General features: G+C 47.1%; 15 protein-coding genes across 16 annotated transcripts; 7 read left to right on the top strand and 8 right to left on the bottom strand.

The window, feature by feature from the left end:
• The first annotated feature begins 14 nt into the window (after positions 1 to 14).
• On the top strand, positions 15 to 2729 carry E1B28_000730 (uncharacterized protein). The gene is made up of 5 exons (XM_043146593.1): positions 15 to 91; positions 722 to 1228; positions 1286 to 1471; positions 1542 to 2160; positions 2239 to 2729. Exons 3-5 carry the CDS (start codon positions 1354 to 1356, stop codon positions 2513 to 2515), a joined length of 1014 nt encoding a protein of 337 aa, XP_043015296.1. The 5' UTR covers positions 15 to 91; positions 722 to 1228; positions 1286 to 1353; the 3' UTR covers positions 2516 to 2729.
• Positions 2730 to 3028: 299 nt separating this feature from the next.
• On the bottom strand, positions 3029 to 4349 carry E1B28_000729 (uncharacterized protein; the record flags this gene model as incomplete). The annotated part of the gene is made up of 8 exons (XM_043146592.1): positions 3029 to 3329; positions 3391 to 3435; positions 3489 to 3505; positions 3571 to 3623; positions 3681 to 3827; positions 3904 to 3913; positions 3968 to 4077; positions 4142 to 4349. The coding sequence occupies 8 exons, from the start codon at positions 4347 to 4349 to the stop codon at positions 3029 to 3031; spliced, it is 891 nt and encodes a 296-aa protein (XP_043015295.1).
• Positions 4350 to 4574: 225 nt separating this feature from the next.
• Positions 4575 to 8807, bottom strand: E1B28_000728 (uncharacterized protein; the record flags this gene model as incomplete). The annotated part of the gene is made up of 19 exons (XM_043146591.1): positions 4575 to 4909; positions 4966 to 5095; positions 5153 to 5202; positions 5251 to 5521; positions 5594 to 5694; positions 5744 to 5806; positions 5862 to 5949; positions 6006 to 6066; positions 6124 to 6356; positions 6407 to 6455; positions 6511 to 6596; positions 6649 to 6660; positions 6717 to 6889; positions 6942 to 7239; positions 7298 to 7681; positions 7731 to 8090; positions 8145 to 8562; positions 8612 to 8675; positions 8735 to 8807. 19 exons carry the CDS (start codon positions 8805 to 8807, stop codon positions 4575 to 4577), a joined length of 3249 nt encoding a protein of 1082 aa, XP_043015294.1.
• A 473-nt stretch (positions 8808 to 9280) lies between these two features.
• On the bottom strand, positions 9281 to 11517 carry E1B28_000727 (uncharacterized protein). Its single transcript, XM_043146590.1, has 10 exons — positions 11416 to 11517; positions 11276 to 11362; positions 11184 to 11225; positions 11107 to 11134; positions 10888 to 11049; positions 10756 to 10840; positions 10612 to 10699; positions 10497 to 10563; positions 10127 to 10441; positions 9281 to 10077 (listed from the first exon to the last, which is right to left on the bottom strand). Exons 1-10 carry the CDS (start codon positions 11469 to 11471, stop codon positions 9388 to 9390), a joined length of 1620 nt encoding a protein of 539 aa, XP_043015293.1. The 5' UTR covers positions 11472 to 11517; the 3' UTR covers positions 9281 to 9387.
• A 187-nt stretch (positions 11518 to 11704) lies between these two features.
• E1B28_000726 (uncharacterized protein) lies at positions 11705 to 12652 on the top strand (the record flags this gene model as incomplete). The annotated part of the gene is made up of 5 exons (XM_043146589.1): positions 11705 to 11867; positions 11938 to 12027; positions 12095 to 12249; positions 12301 to 12425; positions 12481 to 12652. The coding sequence occupies 5 exons, from the start codon at positions 11705 to 11707 to the stop codon at positions 12650 to 12652; spliced, it is 705 nt and encodes a 234-aa protein (XP_043015292.1).
• A 9-nt stretch (positions 12653 to 12661) lies between these two features.
• E1B28_000725 (uncharacterized protein) lies at positions 12662 to 13015 on the top strand (the record flags this gene model as incomplete). The annotated part of the gene is made up of 1 exon (XM_043146588.1): positions 12662 to 13015. The coding sequence occupies one exon, from the start codon at positions 12662 to 12664 to the stop codon at positions 13013 to 13015; it is 354 nt and encodes a 117-aa protein (XP_043015291.1).
• A 335-nt stretch (positions 13016 to 13350) lies between these two features.
• On the bottom strand, positions 13351 to 15835 carry E1B28_000724 (uncharacterized protein). 2 transcript variants are annotated; one of them, XM_043146586.1, is made up of 7 exons: positions 15704 to 15835; positions 15573 to 15654; positions 15316 to 15510; positions 15037 to 15262; positions 14170 to 14979; positions 13718 to 14111; positions 13351 to 13662 (listed from the first exon to the last, which is right to left on the bottom strand). In XM_043146586.1, exons 1-7 carry the CDS (start codon positions 15770 to 15772, stop codon positions 13453 to 13455), a joined length of 1986 nt encoding a protein of 661 aa, XP_043015289.1. In that variant the 5' UTR covers positions 15773 to 15835; the 3' UTR covers positions 13351 to 13452. The 2 variants fall into 2 exon arrangements, with proteins under 2 accessions (XP_043015289.1, XP_043015290.1); XM_043146587.1 differs by having other exon boundaries at positions 15316 to 15654.
• A 391-nt stretch (positions 15836 to 16226) lies between these two features.
• Positions 16227 to 16779, top strand: E1B28_000723 (uncharacterized protein; the record flags this gene model as incomplete). Its single annotated transcript, XM_043146585.1, has 2 exons — positions 16227 to 16293; positions 16349 to 16779. 2 exons carry the CDS (start codon positions 16227 to 16229, stop codon positions 16777 to 16779), a joined length of 498 nt encoding a protein of 165 aa, XP_043015288.1.
• A 1438-nt stretch (positions 16780 to 18217) lies between these two features.
• E1B28_000722 (uncharacterized protein) lies at positions 18218 to 19428 on the bottom strand (the record flags this gene model as incomplete). Its single annotated transcript, XM_043146584.1, has 6 exons — positions 18218 to 18349; positions 18404 to 18681; positions 18742 to 18783; positions 18836 to 18938; positions 18998 to 19278; positions 19332 to 19428. The coding sequence occupies 6 exons, from the start codon at positions 19426 to 19428 to the stop codon at positions 18218 to 18220; spliced, it is 933 nt and encodes a 310-aa protein (XP_043015287.1).
• A 202-nt stretch (positions 19429 to 19630) lies between these two features.
• Positions 19631 to 20954, bottom strand: E1B28_000721 (uncharacterized protein; the record flags this gene model as incomplete). Its single annotated transcript, XM_043146583.1, has 6 exons — positions 19631 to 19855; positions 19909 to 20149; positions 20202 to 20286; positions 20338 to 20434; positions 20484 to 20797; positions 20852 to 20954. The coding sequence occupies 6 exons, from the start codon at positions 20952 to 20954 to the stop codon at positions 19631 to 19633; spliced, it is 1065 nt and encodes a 354-aa protein (XP_043015286.1).
• Positions 20955 to 21246: 292 nt separating this feature from the next.
• E1B28_000720 (uncharacterized protein) lies at positions 21247 to 22749 on the top strand. Its single transcript, XM_043146582.1, has 4 exons — positions 21247 to 21401; positions 21461 to 22067; positions 22127 to 22445; positions 22499 to 22749. The coding sequence occupies exons 2-4, from the start codon at positions 21528 to 21530 to the stop codon at positions 22525 to 22527; spliced, it is 888 nt and encodes a 295-aa protein (XP_043015285.1). The 5' UTR covers positions 21247 to 21401; positions 21461 to 21527; the 3' UTR covers positions 22528 to 22749.
• Positions 22750 to 22836: 87 nt separating this feature from the next.
• On the top strand, positions 22837 to 23725 carry E1B28_000719 (uncharacterized protein; the record flags this gene model as incomplete). Its single annotated transcript, XM_043146581.1, has 4 exons — positions 22837 to 22846; positions 22903 to 23246; positions 23302 to 23635; positions 23694 to 23725. The coding sequence occupies 4 exons, from the start codon at positions 22837 to 22839 to the stop codon at positions 23723 to 23725; spliced, it is 720 nt and encodes a 239-aa protein (XP_043015284.1).
• Positions 23726 to 23750: 25 nt separating this feature from the next.
• Positions 23751 to 24450, bottom strand: E1B28_000718 (uncharacterized protein; the record flags this gene model as incomplete). The annotated part of the gene is made up of 3 exons (XM_043146580.1): positions 23751 to 23951; positions 24009 to 24289; positions 24351 to 24450. The coding sequence occupies 3 exons, from the start codon at positions 24448 to 24450 to the stop codon at positions 23751 to 23753; spliced, it is 582 nt and encodes a 193-aa protein (XP_043015283.1).
• A 570-nt stretch (positions 24451 to 25020) lies between these two features.
• On the bottom strand, positions 25021 to 25384 carry E1B28_000717 (uncharacterized protein; the record flags this gene model as incomplete). The annotated part of the gene is made up of 2 exons (XM_043146579.1): positions 25021 to 25081; positions 25134 to 25384. 2 exons carry the CDS (start codon positions 25382 to 25384, stop codon positions 25021 to 25023), a joined length of 312 nt encoding a protein of 103 aa, XP_043015282.1.
• A 138-nt stretch (positions 25385 to 25522) lies between these two features.
• E1B28_000716 (uncharacterized protein) lies at positions 25523 to 26347 on the top strand (the record flags this gene model as incomplete). The annotated part of the gene is made up of 7 exons (XM_043146578.1): positions 25523 to 25572; positions 25630 to 25647; positions 25702 to 25834; positions 25896 to 25934; positions 25990 to 26053; positions 26112 to 26218; positions 26273 to 26347. 7 exons carry the CDS (start codon positions 25523 to 25525, stop codon positions 26345 to 26347), a joined length of 486 nt encoding a protein of 161 aa, XP_043015281.1.
• Positions 26348 to 26406: the final 59 nt, after the last annotated feature.

Here is a 26406-nt window from a genome sequence, read left to right as displayed (position 1 = left end):
ACCGCGCGAATTGGGCGTGTTTCAAGCTTGCGCAAAGCTGAGTGTTCGTTTTCTTTTCTCTCGGGCTCGGGTCGTCCGTGAGTTTGAATGGGTAAGTAAAAACGGTTCTTTACTTCACTTCTTACCTCGTAATGTCAAGCCGGGCTCTTGGGACCCCAATACTGGTGCGGAACTGAACGGCCCACACACGTTCAAAGACTTAGCTCAAGCAAGTCAGGAGACGGATTCACCATCACTGGACTAGAGCGTAGTTATTCATGCTGCTATGCCTATGCTCGGGCCAGTCATTGCTCTCCCGACCCCGTTTCAAGGGCTGTTCCATCAAGTACAAATTTTTCAAACATGCCTCGACTCGATCTCATTCGTCGCAACAAAACTGTACGTACTAGTGGCAGCTGCGGATCTGTCCTCTAGGAGGAGCTTCCCGCCGGCCAAAAGAATGGGAGACATGCGACCGTCCCTTCAGTTTCAGCCCCCTCGGTAACATCACAAAAATTCTTCAACACGAGGTTTTAATTTCCCAGTTAGAATGTCACTGAGTTTTCGGCGTTATGGGAATAGTTGGAGTTGGTGACCTGAATTGTTTTTATATGCTCCGGCTTGCTCGTGAATCTATAGATCATGATCATTCAGTGATTCGTCGAACTTTGTGTGTCAACAATAAAGCCGATCCTTCTCTCTTCTTTTTTCAGCCATTCTGACAAGCTCTTAAACATTACAGGTTCTTCAAGTCCAGAACCTGAGGATTTTCACACCCCCCATTACGGTCTACACTCGTGTCTCCTTACCCTTGCCCTGCAACGCTAGCAGCCGCCCACCCACCTCGTGCATTCTGCGCCTCGGTGTACATGCCTTCCTCGTCCCCCGCTCGTTCCTGATTACTTGTGTTTCCGGCATCGCCATATTGCTGTCAAAGGGTGTGCCCGCTGACGCTGCTTTCACCTTCAGCTGGTTACCTTGTTTCCTGTTTACGACTCGTCGACACGCGTGTGGTGGAATTATATATTCAGCGCCCTTGACTCCAGCATCCCTTCCCATATCCCGCTCCATTAATCATATTTCCCTTCACAGTCAACTTGGTCTTCTTCATTCCAAACCTTCTCTACTCATCCCATTACTATGTCAAATTCAAGAGACGATCATTACTTCAATACTGCTAACAAATCAAATAAAACGCCTCCACTAGGCGAATCACAAAGTAGTAGCGCGTTCTTCCAGACTGGACAGGGTGGGCGAACTGTGCTCCCTCCTCTTTCTTCTGCTTTTCCAACCTCACTTTTTCCAGGTCTGTTTTTCCTTGGTGTTTGAGATTTCACACCAGACTCAACGATTCTTTTGGGACCCCCACCCTTTATGTTTACAGCGCCGGTCTCGTCGTATTCTAACCCATACACTCAACCGAGATCCAGTCCAAACCGTTGCGAATATAATCCGGCAATCTATAGTCAGTGGATGCACTCAGGGAACGCCGGTAAGTTAACCAGAATTTACTCCTTTGCCCCTCGCTAATAGAGAACCATTCTATTCGTCCCATTTCTAAGTAGCCACCTCGCCCGCACTGACATCTTTCGGATATTACGAAACACACGCCGATGGTCGATATGCGACTCAAGAATATTACCCAACTTATCCTTCATCGTCCAGACCTTCTGCGACGTCTGCTGATACCCCTGTCGCTGGCTCCAGAAAGTTACCACCATTGAATACATCCTCGCCCTCTGGTAATCGGGACGAGCGATGGAACTCGACATCCTATCAGCAGTCGGCCTATGGCCAAGTCCCTGGGAATGCGGATATTCGTTCATCATCCGCATCTTCGTATCCAAATGCATACCCCTATACTAGCACTACCACTTCTTCCAGTGCTTTCAGCTATGACGTTCCTTTGACAGACATGCGAGGTCAACAGATTCCCCAGACCTTCACTCCTGCTCAAACAACTACCTCATCTCAGATGTCTCATCCCTCGTACACACCACCTCCAGTCTCACCTACCATCGGCTCGGAAGAACCCACCATAAAAAAGAAACGAAAGAGAGCCGATGCCCAACAACTCAAAATTCTCAACGAGACTTACGCACGCACCCCTTTTCCATCCACGGAAGACCGGTTAGCGTTAGCTAAACTATTGGACATGTCGGCAAGAAGTGTACAGATATGGCGAGTGTTCTCCCCAAGTATGAGCATAAATAAATTGTATTGACGCTCTTTTCCTTGACATCGGAACAATTTGCTTAGGTTTCAGAACAAGCGACAATCCATGCGACAAACCCGACAATCGTCTTCTAACACTTTGTCCCATCAAGGGTATGCCCTGTCTGCTCAACCTGATTTGTTGGGCGAGGATCCAATACGTAGTGGATATGAAACGTCAGGAGGACATGCGCATGTCCCCCGTTCACAAGATCCTCACCTCTCTCCAGCATTGTCATCGTCTCACCGTCGGCATACTACGAGACCGCAGGAGAGTGCTGTTGCCATAGAAGGCCGTAAATGGCCAGGTCGAGGTTATTGAAACTCTTCAACGAAAGTCATTTACAGATTCTATTCAAGTTGATCTTACAAGGCAGCTAGCCTTTCTCGACATTATTGTAGCCTTACTATTTTCTTTCCTTTCCTTTCCTTTTCTTTCAGCGTATTGTTATGATACTTCTTATGATTGGACCATTAATTTGTGCATTAGTCCAGTAGTTAGCATCTATTTCGGAATACCATCTTATCTGTTCCCAGTTTCACAGATCGAAGGCTAATGAATGTAGATAGATTGTATTGAATATGCCGTTCAAGTTACTTACATTTCGATGCCATTCAATCCTTATTCCCCTGGACACACGATCGATCTACAGTTGATGAACTGAAACCTGGAGTACTCATCAAAATTACATATCTCAATCACATAAGTCTGAACAATCGATAAGCCGCTTCTGGGCAAACCCATGCAATCGAAGCACGTCGGACGGCAGGCTAACAAACGGACTTTTCTTATCATTGCAATACGGATGAGCGGACTCCTGTTACGTATCAGCTTCTATCGAGTCCTCCTTCGAGAAGTAAGACGACAATGCCCAACTCTTGCGTCATGATTCAGGGGCCTGTCACCACCAGAAGGTGTTGTGGTCCCAGCATGCACCACCGTTGGTGATGGTGTACTGGTAACGGTAAAAGGTGGATTTGAGTTATCGAGGGAAACCGGTGGTGGACCGGGGATAGTAAACGATCCAAAATCACTGTATATGTTTGGAAATGCGACATTGTCGTAGAGCCCTGGAATAGAAACCAGATCCCTGTCAGACGGGAAACCTTTACCACTTCCCTTGACGTTCAATTGCCTTGAGGATAACATGATGTCAGTTTACAGAGATCCCGACTTTCCGTGTTTTGGAGGCTTACCCACAGCTGGGATAATTCTGGGGAGTGATAGAATGTAGGGCGATGCTATCGTGGTGTTCGTGTCAGTCCGACCATTTCGCACTAACACCTCAACGCACATTTCATTTCGTATGAGCTGTGGCGGGATGAGTGTGTATTAATATGATGTGCCGTCTGGAGAGAATTATGGTATTGACTCACATATTGGCCGGGAGACAGAGACGCCGGGATAGTCGACTTCCACGAATTATTGTCTATCGGGATCAGTGGTTATGAGAGAAATGTGCCAACGTTGTCTTATGAACGCCCACCCATTCTAAGCTTGTCTGATGCCCACAATTTGGTTTCCGTATCATAACCACCGGCGTCCAATTTGAACCACTTGGCGCCAGTCACCGAAAATGACCTACAATCGCCATTACAAAATGTCATGTACGTAGATACAGGACCCTGGTGATCTAAGTGTCAACAAGATTTGAACAACTCAGTGGTCGATTCAATAGTACAGCTCCAAAGTGTAAGATAAACACACACCTGACGGCCACTACACAGGTTCTCCGAGTCAGCATTACACTTCGACTAAGAAAGCCCGACGTACATATCCCCATTGGAAAGCCACCGTGGATCCCGCGTTTACCTCGATGACTGCAGTGTCGTTCCCTGTATTCCCGTCATGGTGACACGGTAGATCAGGGTCGTCGATGGAGACTGCAATAAAGACATCAACAGGCTTTGGCACGCCACAACCATAGCGAAGCCAAACTGTACGCACCGAAACCGTCACTCTGAACCCTGCGGATTACCCTAGATGGCGGCGGGGTGAGATATGGATCACTAAAGGGATTCCATCCAGGATATTCTTGACCACCAATCGTAACGGTGTGGACAAAGCCATGAGCCAGCACAGGGGGGATAGAAGCGAACAAGCATAGGATGACAACAGCCACAATAGAGAAGGAATGGACGACAGTGCCCAACATGGCAATAAATGAGATGGAAAACACCCCTGCCTACTAGGAGGCTTTAAGCAGAATATTCCAAGCCATGAGGCATGTCTGCGCAACATCTCAGCACAAGGCAAAGTGTTAAATGTGGTTGCAACGTGGTGATCTTTCATTCACGACCCATCGCACGACGCACGGTCGACGATGAATAAAGAACGAAATTAACTCAAAATGGATTAAAACACAGAACAAACGACATCTTTAAGCGTCACTGTCAGTATCTTCAGGCTTGGGCCCACCATGCGTGAGCCAATTGACTTTTCTCAATCTTCGTCGCTCCTCTTGGGCTTTGAGTTGATTGCGAGTCAACTTCTTCTTCTTCTTGATGGGAGGAGTGGCCGTCCCCGTTACCGCCGCCAAATCTTCTGCACCACTGCCAGCTGGCGTTGCGTTCGTAGACACAGCGGGAGAGGCAAGCCTTGAACGAATAGGCGTACTCGTGCCGCTTCCTTTCTTGTCCAGGAACGCATCCTCGACTGTCGCAGCTTTGCCCTTGTGCGTCATGGAGCCCGCTTCAATTTGCCATATCTCAGGACCTGCATGTAAAAGCATGGTTCAGGATCAAATCCTCCACAAACAGTTTGAAACATACATAGGGCAGAAACGAACTCATGGTTGTGAGAAATAATAATCACGGCACCCGCCCAGTCCCTGATTGCAATAGCTAGCCCTCCAAGGGCTTCACGGTCCAAGAAATTACTAGGCTCGTCCAACACGCATATCTACCAATGTATCGTTGAGTGGGCAGAATCAGAAAAAAACACGTGCATCACACGAACCTGAGGGTTATTCCAAAGACATGCAGCTATCACGAGCTTAATTTTCTGACCTGTTGATGCTTGAGTAAACCATTACGCAAGAGCACCGCACCACGCACCTCCAGAAAGTCCCGATATCTCGTTATATTGTGCGATGTCCCCATCTAATCCTATATCCTCGAGGTGCTTACGAACTAGGTGAGCCGCCGTGTCTCTGGCCCCAGCACCTTCTCTGGATGACTCTAGATCGTCGAATTGTTGGACGAGTTTGACGAAGCCCTTGTTGATTAGGTCTTCACGAGGGACCCAGGTGTTGAATTTATGGTCGAGCCCGCGCCACTTAATTTCATATCGGAAGGACTTCTTCAGCTTTTGGCGACCCATTATGATCTATAATGAGTACATCAGAGCCTTCAGTATATGCAGATAACCGAATGAATGATTAATACGAAGTCAATTTACCTCGAGCTTCCGTTTGGTGCCGTTCCTGCCTACCCAGTCTTGGTCTAATAGCCTTTTCTCCTCCTCGGTAAGTACACGAGTGGCCTTCTCCAGTATTTCACCTGATATCCGGTTGTAAAGATGTGGCACAAGAATGAGGAAACAACATACGGTCATGCCCATCTTGGAAACGCCACTGGATGTAGCCGATCGGTGTCTTCTCTAAATGACGTTCTACCGAGCATATCAACGATCAGTTAGCAATTTCGCAATCTATTGCTTGACGCACCGATGTGATGTGTAGCATGTTGAGAAACATATCCCACTCGCAGGGAAGGGTGCTTAAATACTGTGCCTTCTTGAGGTACAGTCTCACCCTGTTGTGAAGTCATCAATGGGACAGAATAGAAAAGGATGGGAAAAATAGACATACAGTCAGCAGCTTGATTAGCGTGGATTTGCCTGCACCGTTGGGCCCAACCACACCAACACGACTTTACACAATGGCGTGTTGGCTATGTGTATGAAGGAGGAACCATTGAAAGGCTGACCTTGATAGCGAAAGCGCACAGCTAACGTTGTAAAGACTTGGAGTACTTCGTCCAGGGTAGGTGAAAGTGCAGTTCGTCATCTTCAAAATGGCTCTTGTATTACTTCGAACACCCATGAGAGATCCGGGTGCAGGAAACGAGAACTTGATCGAAGTAGCAGCGAGAGTGTAGTACGACTTGGCCTCAGGATGGCGTTCAACGAACTTGGACAGATTTCCGGGATAATACACAAGCTGAGAGGAGCATAAGGTGTCAAAATAGGCGGAACCAGGATAAGATCCACCTTCTTGTTCTCGTAGTGTATGATGTCGGTGGTAATATTATCCAAGAAACTGTTGATTTTCGTTAAAAATCTTGAATGGTAATTCAGTACGCGTGCATACTTACCTAGAATCATGACTGACAATCAAACAAGTTATATTCTGATGTGCGATAAGATAATGCTCGAGCCATTTTACGGATGCACGGTCCAACTGTGAGTAGTTTCATAGCTGAAAATAGTACATATCCATGGCAAAAGCTTACATGGTTAGTGGGCTGTGAATCAATTATCAATGCGAATCGACGAAATTAGACAGAAATGCATTCCCGACCTCATCCAAGAGTAAGAGATCGGCGTTATACAGCATTGCGCGGGCGAGCTCCAGCTTCATCTTCCATCCACCAGACAATCTACCAACGATGTCAGACTGACGAGAATCGTCAAACCCGACTTCAACGAGTTGATCTCGAATTTTTGATCGGGGTACACCAGCCAGGGCAGAATCTGAAGCGTTCTCAGGATTGATCCCTAAAACCACTCGGTCGTTTCAACATACCTGCAACGATAAAATCAAGTACGGACAACGACGTATCTTCTCCTTGTAGGGAGTGCTCCACCATGACGCATCGTAATTGATCTTGAGGCGGAAAGTTCTCCACCTTTCCATCACGCAATTGTCGCATCAACGTCGATTTCCCTGATCCATTTGCACCAAGGATACCATATCGACGCCCTCGAATGAGGCGAAGGGTTGTATGGGAGAGTAGAAGTAGTGACCCGTATGCGAGAGAGAAGAGGGTATCACACAAAAGCTCTTCCTCTTCAGTACCATTGGTGGCCACAGCATGTTTAGCCTGCATAAAGATTTCATTTTCAATGAAGTAACTTGAAGGAATGCTTAGAAAGACTCACTTGATCGGCATTCAAAAAGTGCGAACGAATGTTTTCAGCGTAGGTAGCGGCACCCTCAGCATCCAGCCAAAGTTTCATGTAGACACCGACACAACGACTCCAAGCCTGCTTCTCATAAAACTTGCGGTCATGGAAGAGATCGGCGACTAAGGAAGCCTGAAATTCGATAGATAACCTTAATTGATTGTACCTAGGTTTGTGGGGGCCATTGGGTGTGATGTGAGCTGCTGCAGGATCTCGGAGTTGTTCGGGAAGTAAAGTCAGTAGAACGTATTCTGCCTCCCTTATTTCGCCCTCGGTGTCTCGATGCACTGGCGGAGGACCATCCCTGGATGCGCCTGCTTTAAGCAGGGTTTCTAGTGCCGCATTTGCGAACGCACGGACCTGGTATAGATGAGCTCGCGAGGAATACAAATTTATAGTAGAGACTCACTTCTGGAAATGAGGCACCTTCTGCTATCTTGTCCGTTCCTTCGACTAACGGGCTCAAATATAGAGCAGCGACATTGTGATCTCGAACGAGTTTAACTAAATTGTCTATTACAACCACGGTACGGCGTTGAACCTCCATGCTGCGATCATTGAGTGCACGAATCAAAAGTGGGACAAGGACGGCCAGTGCAGGGGCAGTGACCTCTGCGACGAAGGTAGTGGACGAAAGAGCTTTGATACAGGCGGCTACGGAATCTGGATTAGACATGCACTTGACGAGAGTCGGGATGTGGACAACAATATCAGGGTTGGCAAGAGTGTCGCACAATGACGTTGCACATTTGATAGCGGCAGTTGAGACCTAGGAAAATTGTTTAAAAAAAACGATATTCTGATGACAACCGGCTGGACGCGCCTCTGACTTGGTGTCATGCATTGCATTTTCTATTTTGGGGAGAATGTGCCCTAACTCAGCGGCGACCTGTTCTTTAGCGGACGACGTGAAATTTCGCATCGCGTCCAATGCGCCGACTTTACTTTTCCACTTTCCGTTCTCCACGACGTTAGACAAAGCCTTGAAAAGAATACGAGTAGCTTCGGGAGGAAAGAGTTTGATGATCGCCTTCACCGCAGCTGTCGCGGCAATGCGAACGACATCGCCTTTGTCCATGTATAGATCGAAAAGTATGGGAAGGGAAGGAAGAAGTAAAGGTGCAGCGGGTGGACCTAGAATATTGGCAAATGATTGGAAAGCTATAGCTGCAGATTCCCGTTCGTAGCCAGATTTTTTGTTCATGGCAAAAGTATGCATGGTTTGGATGATGTTACAGTCTCTATGATTGAAGTCAGAAAAGGAAATCGTAAAGATAGTTTGAATCGTACTCAAGCGATTGTAGACCATATTTTGAAACTTGTGATGCGATTCTATCTGCAGCACCTTTGGCATCTTTGAAAGAATGATCGAGTTGCATATATATCCCGGTGAAATATCGATACAGGACTTACCGGGTGCGGTTGGGGCGGTACGCAGAGATTCAACGAGAGAAAGGAATTGTGAATTGTCGACTCCGGGGGACATTGTCGTGGCAGTTAAAATTTCTACGAGGGTATCGATCGGAAGATTACTCAACGAGCGATCCAAGGCTGCTGATAATACAAGTCTAAGATGGAAGTTTGGGAAAATCTAAGGATAGTGATACAAGCAAGTTGGAAGTAGTCGTGGAGAATATAAAGTTGGTCAAGCCAAAGACCTGGAGGCTGGCAGCAGCTGGCAAAGCAATGAAAGAAAAAACTCACGTACGTGCTGTGCAGTGAGTCGCACGTGATCCAAAGCGCGTCTCCGTCCGGCAATGAAGCTTTGAAGGACGCTTGGTCGGAGGTCCCTTCAGACAGGATAAACGTGATTCACGCGTTAAAACATTGTGAAAATTGTTATGTCCGCGTTCTTATTATCAGGAATAAAATGCGTATCTGGACCCGTAGGATACTGAATGACCCGACGTAAAAGGTGGCCGTTCCGGAAATTACTTACACGGTAATTTAATATTAATGGATCGTTTGTTACTGAGGTTCTTAAGTAATATCATGCATGCCTCCATGTACTCTATCCACGTACACAGATATTTACTACTGTTCATATCCTTGAGCGCAGTTGCAATTTATATCTCGGAGTCGTCATCGGGATAATCCACTTTATCGTATAATCGGAGGGTTTCGTTCCAGTCCCGCTTTCTACGCCGTCGGATCGAGAAGTATTTTGCTTTACTCTCCCACAATCCTTGGACGCGACCTTTTTGTTTACCACCCGCTTGTGCAAAGTATTCTTCTGGATTGGCAGGAAGATCCAGAGCAATAGCCATGTCCATGATCCGCCCATGTAACTCCTTTCGTTGATCATACATTTCCTTCAGGGTATCTTTTCCAATGAGGAACAAACGACCCAGAGCGGTGAATGACCGGAAAGAAGATACAGCGTCCTCTATCCATCGAAGGGTCATCCACATCAACGCTGGAATTAAAAGGCTCGTGATCAGGACGAACGGAAGCGTTGCCAGGACACCGATGACCCAGACTGCAACACCAGAGATGAGCCCATAAATGAGCTTATACTGGGCAATTTCATCGTAGGTGTCAAAGACTGGCCCCGTCTTTTTGAAGTTACGGACGGCGTAAAATGTCACTACGTACACGGGTAGTGACAAGAGCAAGCCCGGCATTGATATTATCAATAGGAATGACGCCCAAGTAAGACGAAGTATCATTCTATAGATGATCGTGCGACGAGGAAGTATTTCGCGTCTGATGCGATCATCCTTTATCCCGCATTTTTCCAGTTGATCTTGGTAGGCCTATGATATATTCGGTATTAACCGGTGAAGAAGAAAACAGTGACATTACCTTGAGATCAGTTTCTAACTCGGAAATAAAAGATGGGTCTATATTGTGCTGGTCATCTTCCTGTTGAACTAGCGACTGATCCCTTTTCTTTCTGACAGTTTTGAATGCGTCAAGAAAGGTCCGGACAACACGAACATGATCCCCTAAGCTCATTCTAGTTCCCAAAGGTGCGTAAATTCGCGCGGCGAGTTTGCTCGTTCGTACTAATCCCCATGACGGCGAATCCAGAGTCCCGTGGCTAATCTGTTGATGCATTTGCGCCGTCAGATCGCGAATGACATTGTAGTCAACAGGTTTCAATAATTCGGGGTTGTCCTAGCATGCTCACATAGTTAGCCAGGACAATCACCGTCATCATTTGGCACTTTACCTTCGGTGTGAAAACCATAGGCTCGTGAAAGGTCACCAAAACATCAGAACGGAAATGCTGGCGATGCCTATCTTGTCTCGTATAAATTCGTGCAAGGTTGCAGGGTAGAACTCACATATAAGTGATTGAGCAAGTCAATATTGAAATCTTGAAATCTGAATGGCTTCTGTTTTTCGAAAGGACATCTGAGACCAATCTGGCGACTAGCGCGTTGATAGCTAAGTACAACGGAAGAGGCGGAGAAGTTTAGTTTACTTACCACCCGTCTTGAACGGGGCTATTGTAGGATGGTATCGACTAAAACCCTCTGGGAACAGGCAGACGGCATCGCCAACTTCCAATGCCTGAAAAAAATCACAGAAACCTAATCTGAATTTGGACCAACCCATACCTTCATAAGATGATGCATGACCTCGGTATTGTCCACTTCTTGACCTTCAAAATCCCGCTTACGTTGAATAGGTACGGTTCCTGCGTTCTCAATGAGCCAGCTTGTGAACGTTTTCTTTCCAAATTGGGTGGATTTCGCGGTCAGCCGTAACATTTTCCGTTTCTATGCAGGATTGTAAGCACCAGTTGGAAAGTAGGTGACTTGAACTGAACGACTTGCTTTGGAAGGGATGGACGTGACAAGAAGCCTGAAAACGATGAGGGAATTGGATTCTCTAATTTCAGAGGATAACTGACAATGCATCGGTAAGAGAGTTGCTATGATTGGCGCAAACAATACTGCCATTGAAAGTTTAAGCTGACGCACGAATATTAAAATGTGTTCTTACCATGGAAAGCCGTCTTCTGGTATCAAGTGGGTATTTTCTACGACAATAGTTCCATAGAATATCTTGAGCACGAATTTGAATAGGAGCCTAGTAATCGTTGGAAATCATGAATATAGCACGAACGAGCTAGTATTCCCTGCCTTATGAGCCAGTACGACCAAGGTGTAGGCGTCGGACCTGGTCTTCTGAACTCCATCTAGGTTGAAGAGGATAGGAAGCTGGCGTCAATGTAATGTCGGGGGCATGCACACAGCCACTTTATTCCAGTTTCTTCCTTATTCATGACTGCCGAGACCATAGAAACGGTTGAACAATTAAAAGGATACAAGAATAGGTCATTGTACATCTATCTGCTCTCACCCGGATTGCTACAGGGGTACGTCGCTACACTCTTCACGCCCGTAGGCAGACTAGTCAAATGCCTTTCAAATGCTTCAATCGATATCCAAGTTGATGCAGCCCATCTTATCAGCTCTATTTCCCTGCGGTTCCGATGAGGCTCTTACCAGCCTTCTTTGGGGAGATAGACTTCCGGCGTTGCTTGAAGCGTTGAAAGAAACGTTTCCAAATAGGTTAAATCGATACATCTCAAGTCAGCTTTAGCTCGTACTCTCAGATCATTGACAATATTGACGACAGCCGACATCGTTGGACATGACCAGACGCATCAGCAATTCGAAACGAAGCACAACCTGCGCTCGATATCCTTTTTCGTGTCGATTCATTGGACATCGTACTTCCCTACTTGCCCAGTCCCACAGACACAGCTGTTTCTGTTGTCCGTTGGCTCAGTCACTGAGAGTCGTGCAACTGTGATAGAGTGGGTACCACCGGAAGATAGACTGAAGGAGATCAAGTCGAGGAGAAGATGGGAGAAGGAGAAGGCATCGGCTCATAGTGTCAATGCACCGGGAAGACAAGGAGGATGGGTGGTTAGAAGACTGATCGGATTACTGGGCAGTCGTGTGCATAAGGTACTTTTAAGAGCCTCTAACTTTGTTTCGACACTCACTTTGAATTCCTAGGTACAAGAAGCTGCATTGTTGACGCTGGCAGCTTCGCCACTCGCGGACAAGGAAATTTTCACCTCTGTGATTAATGCAATAGCAAGATCTAGGATTGCTGATGTTCAGCTAGCAGGGTGTATGTGGTGTGTAATCCCTCCCAGAGCTTGCGCCGAAGCCCTGAACATTCAACTTATATAGTGTTACCCATACAATCCGTGCTCCTTCACTTCCAAGTTCCCTCCGATCCTACTGCCAGCACTATCATCAGCGTTCTGAACCGATTCGTCTCCTCACCTTCTATTTTACCCGCCATCACGCCTCGCCAGCAACTCAGAGCTTGCTATATCCTCTACCACCTTTTGATAGATGATCCTGCATCATGCAAGCTTACTTTCTCCCGAGGCTGTTTGCTAAACCTGGTAGGACTCTTATCCCTCCTGGAGAACCACAAACCGTGTCGGGTTTAGTCAACAATGCGAATGTATCATCCCTATTATTGGCATACGAAATACTCGAACTCTTGCTCGATGAGCCTCCAACACTATCAGCATTGAGGGAAGCAACGCTGATCGCTCTTACTACACTTTCACTTCTAGCGCAAGACATCCGGATGTCTCTTACAGAGTTGGACGCGGGAGACGCTCCTTTGCATCCAGTTCTAGTCAACGCGTCGCTATCGGAGCCAATTCAACCAATTATCTTTGCACCATGCCATCCACTGAATGGCTTGTAGGTACTCCCATCTTTGAACGCGTCATGGATAAACAAGGTCGACGCGTTATTGGGTCAGCACTCAAATCTGTTTGTAACGGCGTGCGCGAATTCGGTCCTCTTCTGTTTGACTTTTATCGGTCTCTTCATCCTATATCAACATGACACGTATACCAAAATTTCCGGACGTACTTAGTATAGGCACGTCGTCATTGTACGTCGGGTCCTTCAGTATCCTCCGGGGTCCAAGAGTTTAAATAATAATAATATATTCCAAATTTACTACACCTACCGTCGGACTCTGGCCATTCGATCAGTGCTCGTGTTTAACGCTCTGTCGGTGACACCTTTGAAGGGTCGTGCTGGCATCACAATTCGATTTCAAACCCCTCCCTCGGCAACATACTGTGATGGAGCTAAGCGCTTCACTATAGTTATGTTTTCTTCATGATTCGGCACCTAGCGCATAGCGCTCCCTATCCCAATAACCTCGTTGAAAAACTCCAACGATTTTGCAAGCTCAGTCTCAACTGTCTCTGCTTTTCGCCATCCATGTCCCTCTCCATCGAACAAAATCAACTCGACTTTACATCCTTTCGCCTTCAGCTTTTCTTCCACCTCGATCATTTGCTCCGCTGGGATGACGGTGTCCTCTTTTCCTTGAAGGATCTGTACAGGATTGGCGTCGATATGAATACGGTAGCACAACTTGGGATACACTCACTAATAAAGGCATTTCCACCTTGTCAACATGGTACACAGGACTCCGTTCTCTCCAAACGTCCTCACACTCTTCCCAAGTACCTCCCATCAAACGGTCACATAGATAATACTCGAACTTGTGCAGGATTTCGTCGAGCTTCCTCATATCCCCAATTCCATAATGAGGTGATCCTGCTGCGAAGGCTTTCGGTAGGTTAGTCGCAATTTGGAGAACCGAATAGCCTCCAGCAGAACCTCCATAAACAACGGCTCGTTTGGCATCGGCGAGACCTAGAGCATCTAGCTGCAGAACGGTCTGATGAGCGTCGTGGATCTCCAATACCCCCCATTTCCCAACAAGCGTCTCTCGAAAAGCACGTCCGAAACCAGTAGAACCGCCGTAGTTGATATCAACGCTGGGAAAAGGTGTATATCAGTGCATTTAGAGTCGCTTGGCAGTTGAACAGAACGTACAGTGCCCATCCACGAGAAGTATAGAACTGTTTCGTCCAGTTCAAGTTGGCAGACTCCATATACCAAGGGCCACCATGAATGTGGACAACGATGGGTGGTTTCTCGCCAGGAAGACCGCCAGAATAGTTAGGATTTCGAGGTGAATAGTAGGTGATGTGGCATGTACGGTTATCGGGCGCAAGTTTGAGAGCGTGGTATTCACCAGGGGATACAAACTCCAGTGGGAGAGATTCGTCACCCTCGCTGGGTGGAATAAGGAGCGTGAGGGTAGGCTTGCCATCGGGGCCAAGAGTGAGTGAGACGAGTCGCTCATCCGCGTCAGAAGGTAATCCTAGCATGACCACTTTCCCCTTTCCATCTCCGTGCATCCACTCGATCTGGGCGTACGTAGTGGGAACCTCGGTGCGATCCCCAGTTCGCAGGTCGCAGATGTAAAGTGCAGAACGTCCTTTCCGCATGGACATGAATGCGACAAGATTATCAGACAGGGCACCTGAGCCGTGTCGAGAGAGCCACCACTGAGGAAGCCCGAATTCTTCCTCAACTGGGTCGCGAAGGATGGGCAAAGGATATCCTGTCGAGGTGTCGCCGTTCTCAAACTCGAACTTCCAGGGGTTCTGATAGCCGCTAACATCCGAAGTGAAGAATAAACAGGCATCAGAGGCCCAGTTAGGGTCTTGAGCAGAAACCTCCTCCGTTTTCCCAGCTACATGGGTCGGAGACTCGACTTTGAGGCTTTTGGCGTCGAGGTTTAGGACAACCTTCGCAACCTTGATTTCGCTGCTTTGAAAAGGCATGTCTGGGAAGAACCTATGCGTGGATGTTTGATGTCAAGGTCTTCTAGAGGCGCACTTCACTACGACGTACCATTGTTGCCAAAGGAGGTGATCACCACTAGGACTGAATCGTGGACATGCATAAAAATCGGCCCCTTCGACTACTTTTGTTACAGTGGAGGAAGTAGTATTGATCAGAGCTAAACAGGTTTTCACTCGACTCGGATGAGGATCTGCATGGTCTTCCAAGATAGAAATAAGAAGCTCGGGGCACTTTGGATGGATAGCAAAGTCCGCAAAGCGATGCTTGTCGTTCTCTGTGGATACCGATGGGATAAATAGGTGTGAGTGAGTGGGATATAACACGCACCGGGCGTGACTGGAGTAGGAGTTTTTCCTGCTTCACGCATGTAAACTCTTTTGTCATCGAAATTGGAGAAATATAACACAGAGTTGAAAACGATGGCTGCAGCTCCTCCATACTCATGTACTTGCGAACGCGCGTCCCAAGTTCGATCGAAAAGGTCTTTGCGATCGCTCGCATTGACAATGACAGATCGGCCACCTAGTAGCAGATTGGTCCGCCTTGAACGAAACCATTCAAAGAGCATAGGGCGACTCAGTCACCTTCTTCTGGACGCTTTTGCGCGAAATAAACTTCTGAGTTAACGGGGTCGATTATAATATCCTCGATGCCTCCTGAAAAGCTCTAGTACCGCATCATCAGTAAGCTTCAAATAATAATAATGGGCCCAAACCTGAGCGGCGACGGCTTTGGCGGTTATAGGGGAGACCCAGGTTCCGTATGCAGCAGGAGGAGGGGACATTGCAACCAAACAATACAGAATGAACGCATCCTGGTTAGTTCGTATAATAATGCGAGAGCCAGATGGGGCTTTGCGGTGCCCGGCGCTTGATTTAACATCCAGGTGCGCGCTGTCTCCTCCATCATGCATCTCCTTCATCATGCATCATTGCTTGATTGCACTCTGTTCCCGCTCCTTCTCCCGCAAAGTACCTATGACTTTGATGAACCGATATATGCTCTACATACAGTCCGCAATACATCACTGGTTGTAACAGAAATTCGGCCCCAAAATGCTATACGTCGACAATCCTTTTTTGTCTTGCAATTTTACAATTAAGACGCTCCTATCGTTACCGGACTCCTTGAGAGAGCTAGGTACCGGTTCGGTCTTCCTCTCGTCTCTTCTTTTCGCAGGTCATTTCCTACTGAGAACAATGCTCGCAAGCTGTCTCGCCACAAACAAACCTCGGTGCATGTTCGTTGGATCTGTATTGCTTCTTCTAGCCTTAGGGATTCTACAGTATGTACGCAATCTGCCTAGTATGTTTTGTCTCATCTTTCAAACTTCCCATAACTGAATTTCTCGATGCTCTAGCTGAACCTCGCCTCACTTGGTCAATCCCGAAATTGGAACATGTCGCAATGCACATCATCCCTACTTCGTCGCGGTATAAGATGGGAGCAGAAGCATGGAAACACATGCTTCCCAGCGGGGGACATGTTATTCGCATCGAAGAGGCGGATGGCATGATCACTACCCACACAGTCGCGATGTTTCACCAATTACGCTGCCTCGAACTTTTGCAGCAGGCGTATGTGGACGAAGGGAGCCATCGTACATCCGAGTTGGTTCAGCATTGTATGAACTACCTGCGGCAGACCGTTCTTTGCCAGATGGACATGAGGACCGAAATCCAAGGCTCAACCTTCACACATAGCGGATACGACCAAATGTGCAACGACTGGGAGGTTATCTACACCGAAGCAGAGAAAAATTGGGAAGCGTACACTCAACAAAAGCAGTGACTAGCTACGTATCAAACTGTATACCATTAAGTCTGAGCCACTCCCCGGTATTCTGATCAACCCATTCCGCCACTGTCCTCCAGTCCCTACACTTGCGCGTATCCGCCGTTCGTTGGACTGTTAAGTTCTTGGTCATAAAGTCCCCCGCCTCGAGGGTCATGTCCGCGTTACAGAGGAATATCTGTCTGAAATACATCAGACAATGTATCTGAGCAATTACCAGTTAGTGGTTTACTTCAAGTCATTCGCTGGAACTAAAATGGCCAACCAAATGATGACTAGGGTGGTTCAGGTGGTCAGGTTTGTCAAAGTCCTCCTGTATGGAGTAGATGCAATGAAGAGAATGATAAGCTCCTGAGATGTAGCGGTAATGGTATGGTCCAAGATGTTGAAAACCAATTCCAAACTGATTCTTCACAAGGGTGTCCCAGTTTGCCTTTCTGTTGGGCTCCGCAAACGACTGGAAACGGGAGGACTCTTGGAACGTCATTTCGACAGTCGGGATTTTGCCCACCGGCATCTGAAGGGGATAGTCCTTGTTAATCCAGGCTGCAATAAGACATCGACGTATCGACAGCGACTCGTAAGTAGGATATCCTCTCTAGGTACAGTGGCAAGTGACTGACTATAGCTCTCTTCGAAGAGACTCTCCACATCTAAGTTCAAGGTCCGGTATACAAGGAGGATGTTGAAAGCTGTAAGGACCGAGAGCCCAATGGCTCCCCACTGCAAAGTTTTGGAGAACAAAGATCGACGGGACATAATGCTAAGAGGTTGATCTTGAGAGTAGTAGGACCGCGGCCGCAAGAACAAGTACAATCAGTACTCTGTAATTTAGCTGAATGGCCATCGCGGAAATCGTGACTCCTCCCTTACAGGGCCGGTGAAATGGCCTGGACAAGTTTGAATATGACCAGCTTCAGCCCATTCTGGTACTATGAATTTTGAAATCCGGGTGCGGGAACATCTTGATAACGCCAACCATCCCACTACGCGGTTACGGCCATTCATCTTGTGGCACATGAGAAAACGGTCAGTGTGCCTCAATTATCTTTGGTTCACACCCAAGTCCCCGGTGTTTGATTTGATGCGAATAACATGTCACACGGGACAGAAGCGCTCGGACATAAGGTCCGTAAGATGCCTTAAGAGACCGCGCTTAACATTACTAATTATTTTTTTTTTTCCGATCAAAGCGTCCCTGTACGTATACCTTACTTCCTCCAATGACCAGGCGCGGTGATGGGTATGAAAACGCGGGAACGCACCGAGTGAATATTGGGAAAGCAAAGTTCTACGGTGGTTTACAATCAGATTTGAGCTAGCCATTTGCGGCCTCTTACGACGCCGTAACTGGTGTAAAATTTAGAAAGATATTTTAGCAAAGAGCATCAGAGCTTCGATACAAATCGTGCAGATAAATTTCTGGTTGAAACAATTAAGGCGGCAGTGGTTTCTCTTCCTCGCTACCACCATACCCCTCCGTGCTAGTCGTAGTGGTGCTATCCGAGTCTCTAGCCAGGGCCGTGCCGTAGGCAATCCTCAAAATGATAAGGTAGTTTGCGACGAGCTGATTGACACCTACTGAGCCATCTCAGTAAAGACATCGTATAGAGTAACGAACCTGAGTAGCGGGAGCGAGTCCCAGCCATATTTGGTTGATTGGGTGTTGAATAGAAAACGTGACGACCAACAACAGGGAAATTATGGAGTAGAGGGCCGCAGACTCAATGAAGATGGCACCAAACGAAATTTTGCTATCGCCATAGGTTGAGCTGACCTGTCCCCGTCGGCGGTAATCCCAAATCCTGACAGCAATCAGAGCTGTAATCACCATGTTCAGAACCATTGATAGACCGAAAAAGGGTGTTCCGAATGCAGTCGTGATGGATGAGAATAGACCTTGGGTAAAAAAAACAATTTTAGTAATTAGAACGGTTATCAGATTTGATGGAGACGGACCTTCAGGTCCTGTTGTTTGTAGCGCGAATAGTATGGCCAGAACTGTTCCAAACATCGTTGGTCAATCACCCAGACTCGGTAGCACAGCACTCACTCAAAGAGCCCAAGAACATAAAGGACGGCAGAGCAATGGCAGCGAGGGTAGTTGCCCTCTTTGTATTGGGAGCGGCTGACCATACAACGTAACATCTCCAAACCTGTGGATATAAGGTTGCTTCAGGTTTTGCGTTCGGTATAGAGAGCTGAAGATAATTACCATGAGTGCATCGGCAAGAAGATTAGACGCGATGTATGAAGCTGTTGACGCTACATTTGTTGGAAGAGCGAACTCGATGCCCAAAAAGCCAATTACTCCTCCCGGGTAGTTTCTGTTGTCGATGAAGGTGAGCTGTAACCCGTACGCAGAGGTAGCCGTCCATAACAAGTTGAGTAGGCACAGAAGAGTCAGGTACGGAATGAAGATCTTGGTGGATCGCGCACTCTGCTGCTTCGTCCACAGTGTGTAAATGCAAGCACAGTAGATCACCAGTTGGACACCTTCAGTCAAGAGGAACGTCAGTTTTTACTTGATTTCGCCACGGAAGACAGACCGAATCCAAAGCCAGTCAGATACCCGGCACTGAGGAAAGTCCTTTCTAGCATTACTTCAGACGGTGACTCGGGGGTAGGGCCATAGTACGGAGACATTGGGAGGTCTAGTCGGTACCTACAGTACCTGATATTCGATTTTTTATAGGGCATGTTATGTGCCTGAGCTTGTGTTCTCATAAAACAAGCGGCCATTATACGGCGTTCAGCCTGAGCGCTAGCGTCTGAGCTACTATGTACCTCAATCAGGGTGAATTCAACTTGGGATACAAGAGGACATTACAAAGAACCCGATTGGCCTTCAAAATTCCCGTTGAATGCTGGCATTTCTTGATGACTTTCCGTCGAGGGTGAGAATTTGGAGCGACATATCGGTATCCGTGACACCACGACTAGTATGTGTATCTAATTCATCACTAGTCGCTGCAAAGGCCATCGAAACAGCTGGTCGTGACTGGCGAGTGGTAGAGAATGCCCAGCCTTTGTTCTGAGCAACCCGGTAAATAATAAGATAACTTGCAATTTTCTATAATATTGTGAGAAGCGGGCAGTAGTGAGAATTGCAGAACAAGCACTCACCTGTGTGGCGGGGGTAAGACCAAGCCAGATCTGGTTAATAGGATGTCCCAAGGCAAATGTAACCAATAGCAGAATGGAGATGATTGAATTTAATGCTGCCGACTCCACGAACATCATGGATAACAGCGAGTACGGCTTGGAATACTCGATCTCTAGGACCGAGTTTACTCTCTTTTGGTAGTACCAAATTCTTCCGAGAATCAATAATGTCAATATGATATTGAGCGACAGCGATATTGCGCTGGAAGTAATGTCAGAAAGGACGCATGGAAATTAACTGAGAGAGGACAGACAAGAATGGGACAGCAAAAGATGCCGTCTTTTGGCTAAACAAGCCTTCCGGGGAAGCCGTTTGTATTCCAAACACAACGCCAAATGCTACCGAAACTGGCTTAGAACATAGCTCTGGGCATTTATGTTGACACTTACCAAGCGAAGCAAAGAACATAACTATCGGGAAGATTATAACAAGAGTTGACCCACTTCTGACAGGGTTTGCAGCCCAAATTACTTTACATCGCCAAATCTAGTCTCCAAGGTTAGCGATGCCAAAGACAAGAAAGCGGTAAATGTACCAAGAGTGCATCTGTCATAAGGCTCCCAAGTGTGAAGACAACCTGTGCAACGATATTGAAGGATTGCGAGAATTCGACCTGTAGATAGGCGATAGGACCCCCCGGACTAGCAGGATCAGGGGCAGGATAGTTTCGGTTGTCGATAAAAGTTGCTTGTAATCCGAATGTTGATACTGCAGTCCAAATAGTATCGATAATGCATAGAATGGTGATGTAGACCATCAGATACAGCGCGGACTTCTTTCCAGGGGTTGCCTTCTGAACTCGACGCCAAAGGATTCGCATGCAAGCCATCCAAAGTGCTAGCTGGAAGCCTGTCGTGGATTAATCAATAATGTCAAGTTAGGATCTGAGTAAGCTATACGCACCGTACCCGAAGCCTGTAAGATAACCTGCTTGCATGAAGGTCCTCTCCAGTAGGAGCTCAGCTGGTGACTCTCCAATCGGCCCATATGATGTCGTTGGAGACATGACCGCAGAAGTCTGTAAGGACTTGAAGAGTTAGAAATTTGATTGAATGCATCACCCGGTTTAAACCTCACATTATGGACAGGATGTGACAGGATCAGAATGTCCCGGGAGAAGAGCAAGGTAGAGGCGGATGGCGATCATATCAGGAAGCACACATGCCGGTTATCTATTTAATTATTGGCAGTGTATCGGAGGGTCATGAGAGAAACATTGAATCGAATCTTGATGAGTAACTTATGAGAAGTAGATGAGGTGTAAGAGCACGTTCGACTCAACGCCGCGTTGCCCGCGCCAGTTCAACTCATGTGGTCACTCTCATCCAGGACCATCGCGGCGCTCTCAGGAATTTGAAGAATTAGGCTGGACTCAACGCTCTGGAGGATGCTATATTATGTAGTACCCGTATGTGTCTACACACACCGAGGCCAACAGGTGTCGGAATCCCTGGTAAGCTTTCCATATGTATAGTGAAATAATAAATATATATATCTTGTTTCTATTTCTAGCAACGCATAGCCAACCAAACATACCGACTGGCTCTCCGTCACCTTAGTACTCCTTCTCTTATTCATCATGTTGAAGTTCTATCGAGCAGCCATGTCTCGTCGAGGAAACCAAAGCCACAACGAATCTGGAGAGGATGTTCCACTTGTGTCGTCTCCTGATGACTCTGACCACCTCGAATTCGACGAAAGTGGCCAATTCTCCCCGCACCACACGTATGAGAACGGCACGAGCCATAACAGGGACCGTTCCCTAACACATCGTATAGTATTGGTGTCTTCAACCATCGTTTGCTTGCTCAGTGCTTGCCTGAGCGTATTCCTTACCTTCCATCGTTCGTTGAACTATCCTGCCACCGACAACCTCAGTCTCTATGAGCTCCAATCCAAGGAGCTCAGCCATCGGCTATACGGCTTATCGCGTCCTAGCCAGTTCATGGGACTGGAGAAAATCAACCGTACATCCGACCACCTAATCTCGGTAATCAATTACCCGTTCTTAGTCGCCCGGATTGACGAAGCTCATCCACACTCTCCCCTTTTGACTGGCGTTGAGAGTCGGAAGATAGTTGAAGGACTTGAGGTGCGCAGGGTGCAAATAGATCGTGATGTGAGCTCCAGTCATTTCGTATCTACTCACCCAGGCATCCATATTTACCTCGAAGCTAGATTTCAACCGTAATTCAATTTAGGGCCATCGATTGGAAATTAGAGAAGTGCACTTTACATCTCAATCTTCCGAACGAAGATTGGGGAAGTATCGACATCTTTCGGCTGGGAGCTGACACCGTACTTGATTCTTCTCGGCTCTCGTACGCCACTCGTCCTTCAGTCAACGAGAAATTGGGAAATGTCGACATTTCCATTACCGCCAACTGGTCACAGCCTTTCCATTGCCTCACAGACTCTATTCATACCTTCCTGCTTGTTGCTGCTCAACCGGACACTAGGGTATCCTGGTGGCAAGACAAAACAATTGAACACGCATGTGGGTTTCCTGCCTTTTACATTTTGCTTCCGGCTCTAACCTATGTCTCAAAGCCGTATACATCACACAGCAAGGTTTCTGACTGATATCAGCGCGGGAGATAGATAGATAGCGGGATCTACCGGCGGGGGTGACGGAATCCTTCAGAGTATTCTTTACTTCCATCATCTCAATGCATCATTCTGATTCAAGAATGGTACGGTAAGCACTTGCCATGTGTGGCTAGCGGGATGATTCTGCGGGTAGAAAACTGTGGAAGTATTCGCTATTGTGAGATCTTTTCTGAGAACTATTTATGGTCACGTCTGAGTCACAATCGTTGTCTGCATAAAATTCTTGGCAAGAGACAGGGGTTCGTCGATTCTTCTGCAAACCTCGAAAGAACAGTCCGATGCGGCCTGGTATTGTCAATCACCACTCCTTTTCACATCAACGCTGACTTTACACGGGCATGCAGATCGTAAAGACACTACCAATGGCGGCTTTACCATCGGGGTTGCTGTATGCATTTGCCTCATTGCCACAGCTATCAACATCTACACCTTCCAACTATCCAGACCGACGAGGGTTCTGACTTTTCGTGACGTAGCAAAAATGAGGCAGCCTAACCAATTCATTGGCTTGGAAAAGGTCAGCCCTGAAGGTCTCGGGGAGGCACAACCTATCGTGATCTACCCCAACCTTCTTTCTCGCATCAATCGCAAGAAGCCTACCGAAGTCTATGGTGACGACCCTGTTAAATTCGCCAATTGGGGAGGCCTTGTCGCTCCCGAGGACCGTCCATTTCAGGTGGATGCGGAGGTGAGTGGATTGTTTTCTGCCATGTACGGTATGAATGATGAACGTGCCATTACAGTTCTCAACCATCGTAGAGTTCTATGCCGTCGATTATAAGATGGAGAATTGTGAGCTGGTCGTCCGTACGCCGAACTCAGGAGATCCAAGAGAGAATGTCGTTGACATTTGGAGTCTTCAGCATAAGTGGGAACGGTTGGACATAGCGACACTTTCATGGAACACCCGACCGTCGAGAAACCGGCTCATCGATACCATCTCACTTTCGTCTCCACCCGAAAACTATACTTACCCGTTTCATTGCCCTTTAAACTCGTTACACTCGTTTGAGTTTAGCGCACGAAACCACGAAACATCAGTGGGTTGGTCCCAAAATTTAAGTGATCTCAGTCCAGGTAAGAGAGACTGGAATTAACGGGGGGAACTTTTTACTGAAGACTGTTTGTTATACAGGTGTTTTTATGATTCAGTACCCCAGTGCTTGAACGGGGAATATATACGAACATGAGTTTACTCGACTGTGATATTATTATAAACGAACCACTCATTGTTGTTCTGATTCACCCATTCCTTCACGGTCCGCCAATCCCTACATTTGCGAGTATCACTCACTCGGTCGGTCGTTAAGTTCCGTCGCATGAAATCGCCATCTTCTAATGTCATGTCGGCATTGCATGTAAAGATTTGGCGCAAGTAACTCATACAATGAACCTGCTGAGAGGTCAAAACACGAGGAACTCTCACAAACAATTAGCAAAGGTTTCGTACGAAATGAGAACTTGGCTCCTTAACGTGATTCGGTTTGTCAAAGTCGAGTTGCATCGTGTATAGACAGTGTAGTGCGTGATATGCACTTGAGACATATCGAAAGTGGTAGGTACCAAGGTGCTGGACGCCCAAACCGAACGAGTTGGTGTTGAAGAGCACCCCCCAGTTCTTTTTGCTGTCCGGGTCGGATAAACCGAATCGTGCAGACTCTTGGAATGTCATTTCGACGGTGGGAATCTGACCGACTGGTAGTTCGATGGGATAATCACGGTTGCGCCACGCTGAGGAAGGCAGTTGTCAGTTAAGCCGTTAACGAATAGGCGGAGTTGAACCTTGGCCTACTGTAGGTCCTGGTAGGCGAGACAGTGAATGTGTGTAGTATAGTCGCGCAGAGAAGAGCTCCGTTGATGAGGGCTACCAGAACGAAGGAATAGCGCAGCATCCCCCTACGAGTACAATTCTGGACCTGGAAGGAAAAGGAAAAGGAATGTGTGTGGGGACAACGGAGTTAGCACGGGAATGAGGGTAATAGAAGGTTTGATCAGACGATGATTAATTGAGAAGTTGATTCGATGATGGAGCTGTACGCATCTTGTTCTTCCCGGATAACAATATGCCCGAATGTCCACCATACATTAGAGATGCATGCGTCTGCGAGCACAGGCTCCCGCGAGCACCAATTTGGGGATGTTCTATTCTTGATGCAACCCAAAGATGGTTGATGATTCAAGGATCACTGTAGTCGTATCTGTCAGTGAAAACCAAAGCTCAGAAATGGAGCATGAGATCCGAAAGTGCCGACTCACAAAGGGTGATAAAAGGCTGGCACTAGTATCTCGTTTCAAATATCTGTCGGTCTCTGGCTTCTCCATCCCTAATCATGCCTTCCTGGAAAGAGCTCCTCATTGCCGCAATTACGATCAGCCTTGTTCAAGATGTCGTTGCTGCTCCTACCCTTAGCAATGGTAAGTCGGACTGGCGAAGTTATATCGGGTCTTCCATCGTCTTGAAATCACGAGCAGATAATGGCTTGCTGAGCAGGGCCATCGAGTTTGAAGATGGAGCAGGATACGCTAAAAGATTCAGTAAGTGTCAATTAGCAAGGACAGCTTCTTGACCTCTTACTGCGACCAACACAGCTTTGGAGGAACTAGAGGACGAGGCTGTAGCGAATGTCTTGACCACCGTATGAGATTGCTCCCGATAGAGAAAGCGAGTGCCTGGCACCCGAGGTCATCATTTGTATAGCAGACTTTAACGTGTACTGAATGAATGAATCGTGACTCATGGTGAAAGAGGGGGAGCGTGGCGGGAAATCGGTATGGGGCCACTCGCATGTTCAACGACGGAATGAGCGACGAGATGGAAGGCCACATTCAACGCGTCCAGATCTCAATTTTGGTATCGGGACGGACTACCGGCGCTACTTCAAGTACACGGGTAGCGCTTCGGCACTTTCCGACTGATCTTTTCTCTCAACGTCTATCATCAAACCAACTTACGGTAGAATCGCCATGAACACCCTTCCAGAGTCAAATGAGCAGTACGGAACTAAGGACTACTGGTACGATAGCACGCTGTCACTCTGGGATAATACTCACAGACGACGCACTGGACGCAGGAATCAAAGATACGCCCAGTACACACCCATCCTTATTGGAAGAGTCTTCGCATGACACTCGTCGTCTACCAGAGAGTCAGAAAATGGATCATTCGATTGGTTCAAGTCATACGGGGAAATATCAGATATCATTCAGGACTTAATTCCCGACAGATCTTCCAAAATTTTAATGTTGGGATGCGGAAACTCCAAACTGTCAGAAGAGGCAAGTCTTTACTAGCTCGAATGTATAAGTATACGGTGCTGACACGCTTCATTCAACAAAGATGTACGATGATGGGTTTAGAAATATTGTCAACATCGACGTGAGTTTTCATATCTAGCCAGCTTGGTGATTTTCTAGTCTATCATGACCACTAGTATTCGGCCGTCCTCATCGAACAGATGCAGCAACGACACAGTCGAGATCGACCAGACATGCAATGTGAATAGAGATAGCTCTTACTGAACCAATTGCAAAGATTGATTCGGTGATCATGCAGGGCACGAAATGGACGTCCGAGACGTAACATTTGCGGACGATACCTTCGATGTTGTTATTGACAAGGGAACGATGGACGCGATGATGACCGTCAAAGGAGATATTTGGGTATATATATCTCATACCTCGCTTTTTTTTCATACTGATCGAAATCGCTTGAAGAATCCTCCGCAGCGAGTCATAGATGATTGCACTCGCGAGGTCCGAGAGGCAATTCGGTACATTTCTCGCTATTGATAGAATTTCTACAAAATCTGACACACTTAGCAGAGTTCTTCGCAAAGGCAGTGGTATAT

The sequence above is a fragment of the Marasmius oreades genome, chromosome 1 (genome assembly GCF_018924745.1).
Source record: "Marasmius oreades isolate 03SP1 chromosome 1, whole genome shotgun sequence".
Lineage (NCBI taxonomy): Eukaryota > Fungi > Basidiomycota > Agaricomycetes > Agaricales > Marasmiaceae > Marasmius > Marasmius oreades.
This window is presented reverse-complemented; position numbering and strand designations above follow the sequence as displayed.

Excerpts from the sequence above, each read along its gene's own strand:
- E1B28_000730 (XM_043146593.1), top strand. The coding sequence starts at position 1,354 with ATGTTTACAGCGCCGGTCTCGTCGTATTCTAACCCATACACTCAACCG. Across the intron at positions 1,472-1,541 it reads GATGCACTCAGGGAACGCCG|TAGCCACCTCGCCCGCACTG; the intron begins GTAAGTTAACCA and ends CCCATTTCTAAG. Across the intron at positions 2,161-2,238 it reads GCAAGAAGTGTACAGATATG|GTTTCAGAACAAGCGACAAT; the intron begins GCGAGTGTTCTC and ends CAATTTGCTTAG.
- E1B28_000727 (XM_043146590.1), bottom strand. The coding sequence starts at position 11,471 with ATGGAGTTCAGAAGACCAGGTCCGACGCCTACACCTTGGTCGTACTGG. Across the intron at positions 11,135-11,183 it reads AACTCTCTTACCGATGCATT|GCTTCTTGTCACGTCCATCC; the intron begins GTCAGTTATCCT and ends CATCGTTTTCAG. Across the intron at positions 10,078-10,126 it reads AGTTAGAAACTGATCTCAAG|GCCTACCAAGATCAACTGGA; the intron begins GTAATGTCACTG and ends AATATATCATAG.
- E1B28_000724 (XM_043146586.1), bottom strand. The coding sequence starts at position 15,772 with ATGTCCCCTCCTCCTGCTGCATACGGAACCTGGGTCTCCCCTATAACC. Across the intron at positions 15,263-15,315 it reads TCCTACTCCAGTCACGCCCG|AGAACGACAAGCATCGCTTT; the intron begins GTGCGTGTTATA and ends CGGTATCCACAG. Across the intron at positions 14,980-15,036 it reads CACCTCCTTTGGCAACAATG|GTTCTTCCCAGACATGCCTT; the intron begins GTACGTCGTAGT and ends ATCCACGCATAG.
- E1B28_000720 (XM_043146582.1), top strand. The coding sequence starts at position 21,528 with ATGTTGAAGTTCTATCGAGCAGCCATGTCTCGTCGAGGAAACCAAAGC. Across the intron at positions 22,068-22,126 it reads GGGTGCAAATAGATCGTGAT|ATTTCAACCGTAATTCAATT; the intron begins GTGAGCTCCAGT and ends CCTCGAAGCTAG. Across the intron at positions 22,446-22,498 it reads CAAAACAATTGAACACGCAT|CCGTATACATCACACAGCAA; the intron begins GTGGGTTTCCTG and ends TATGTCTCAAAG.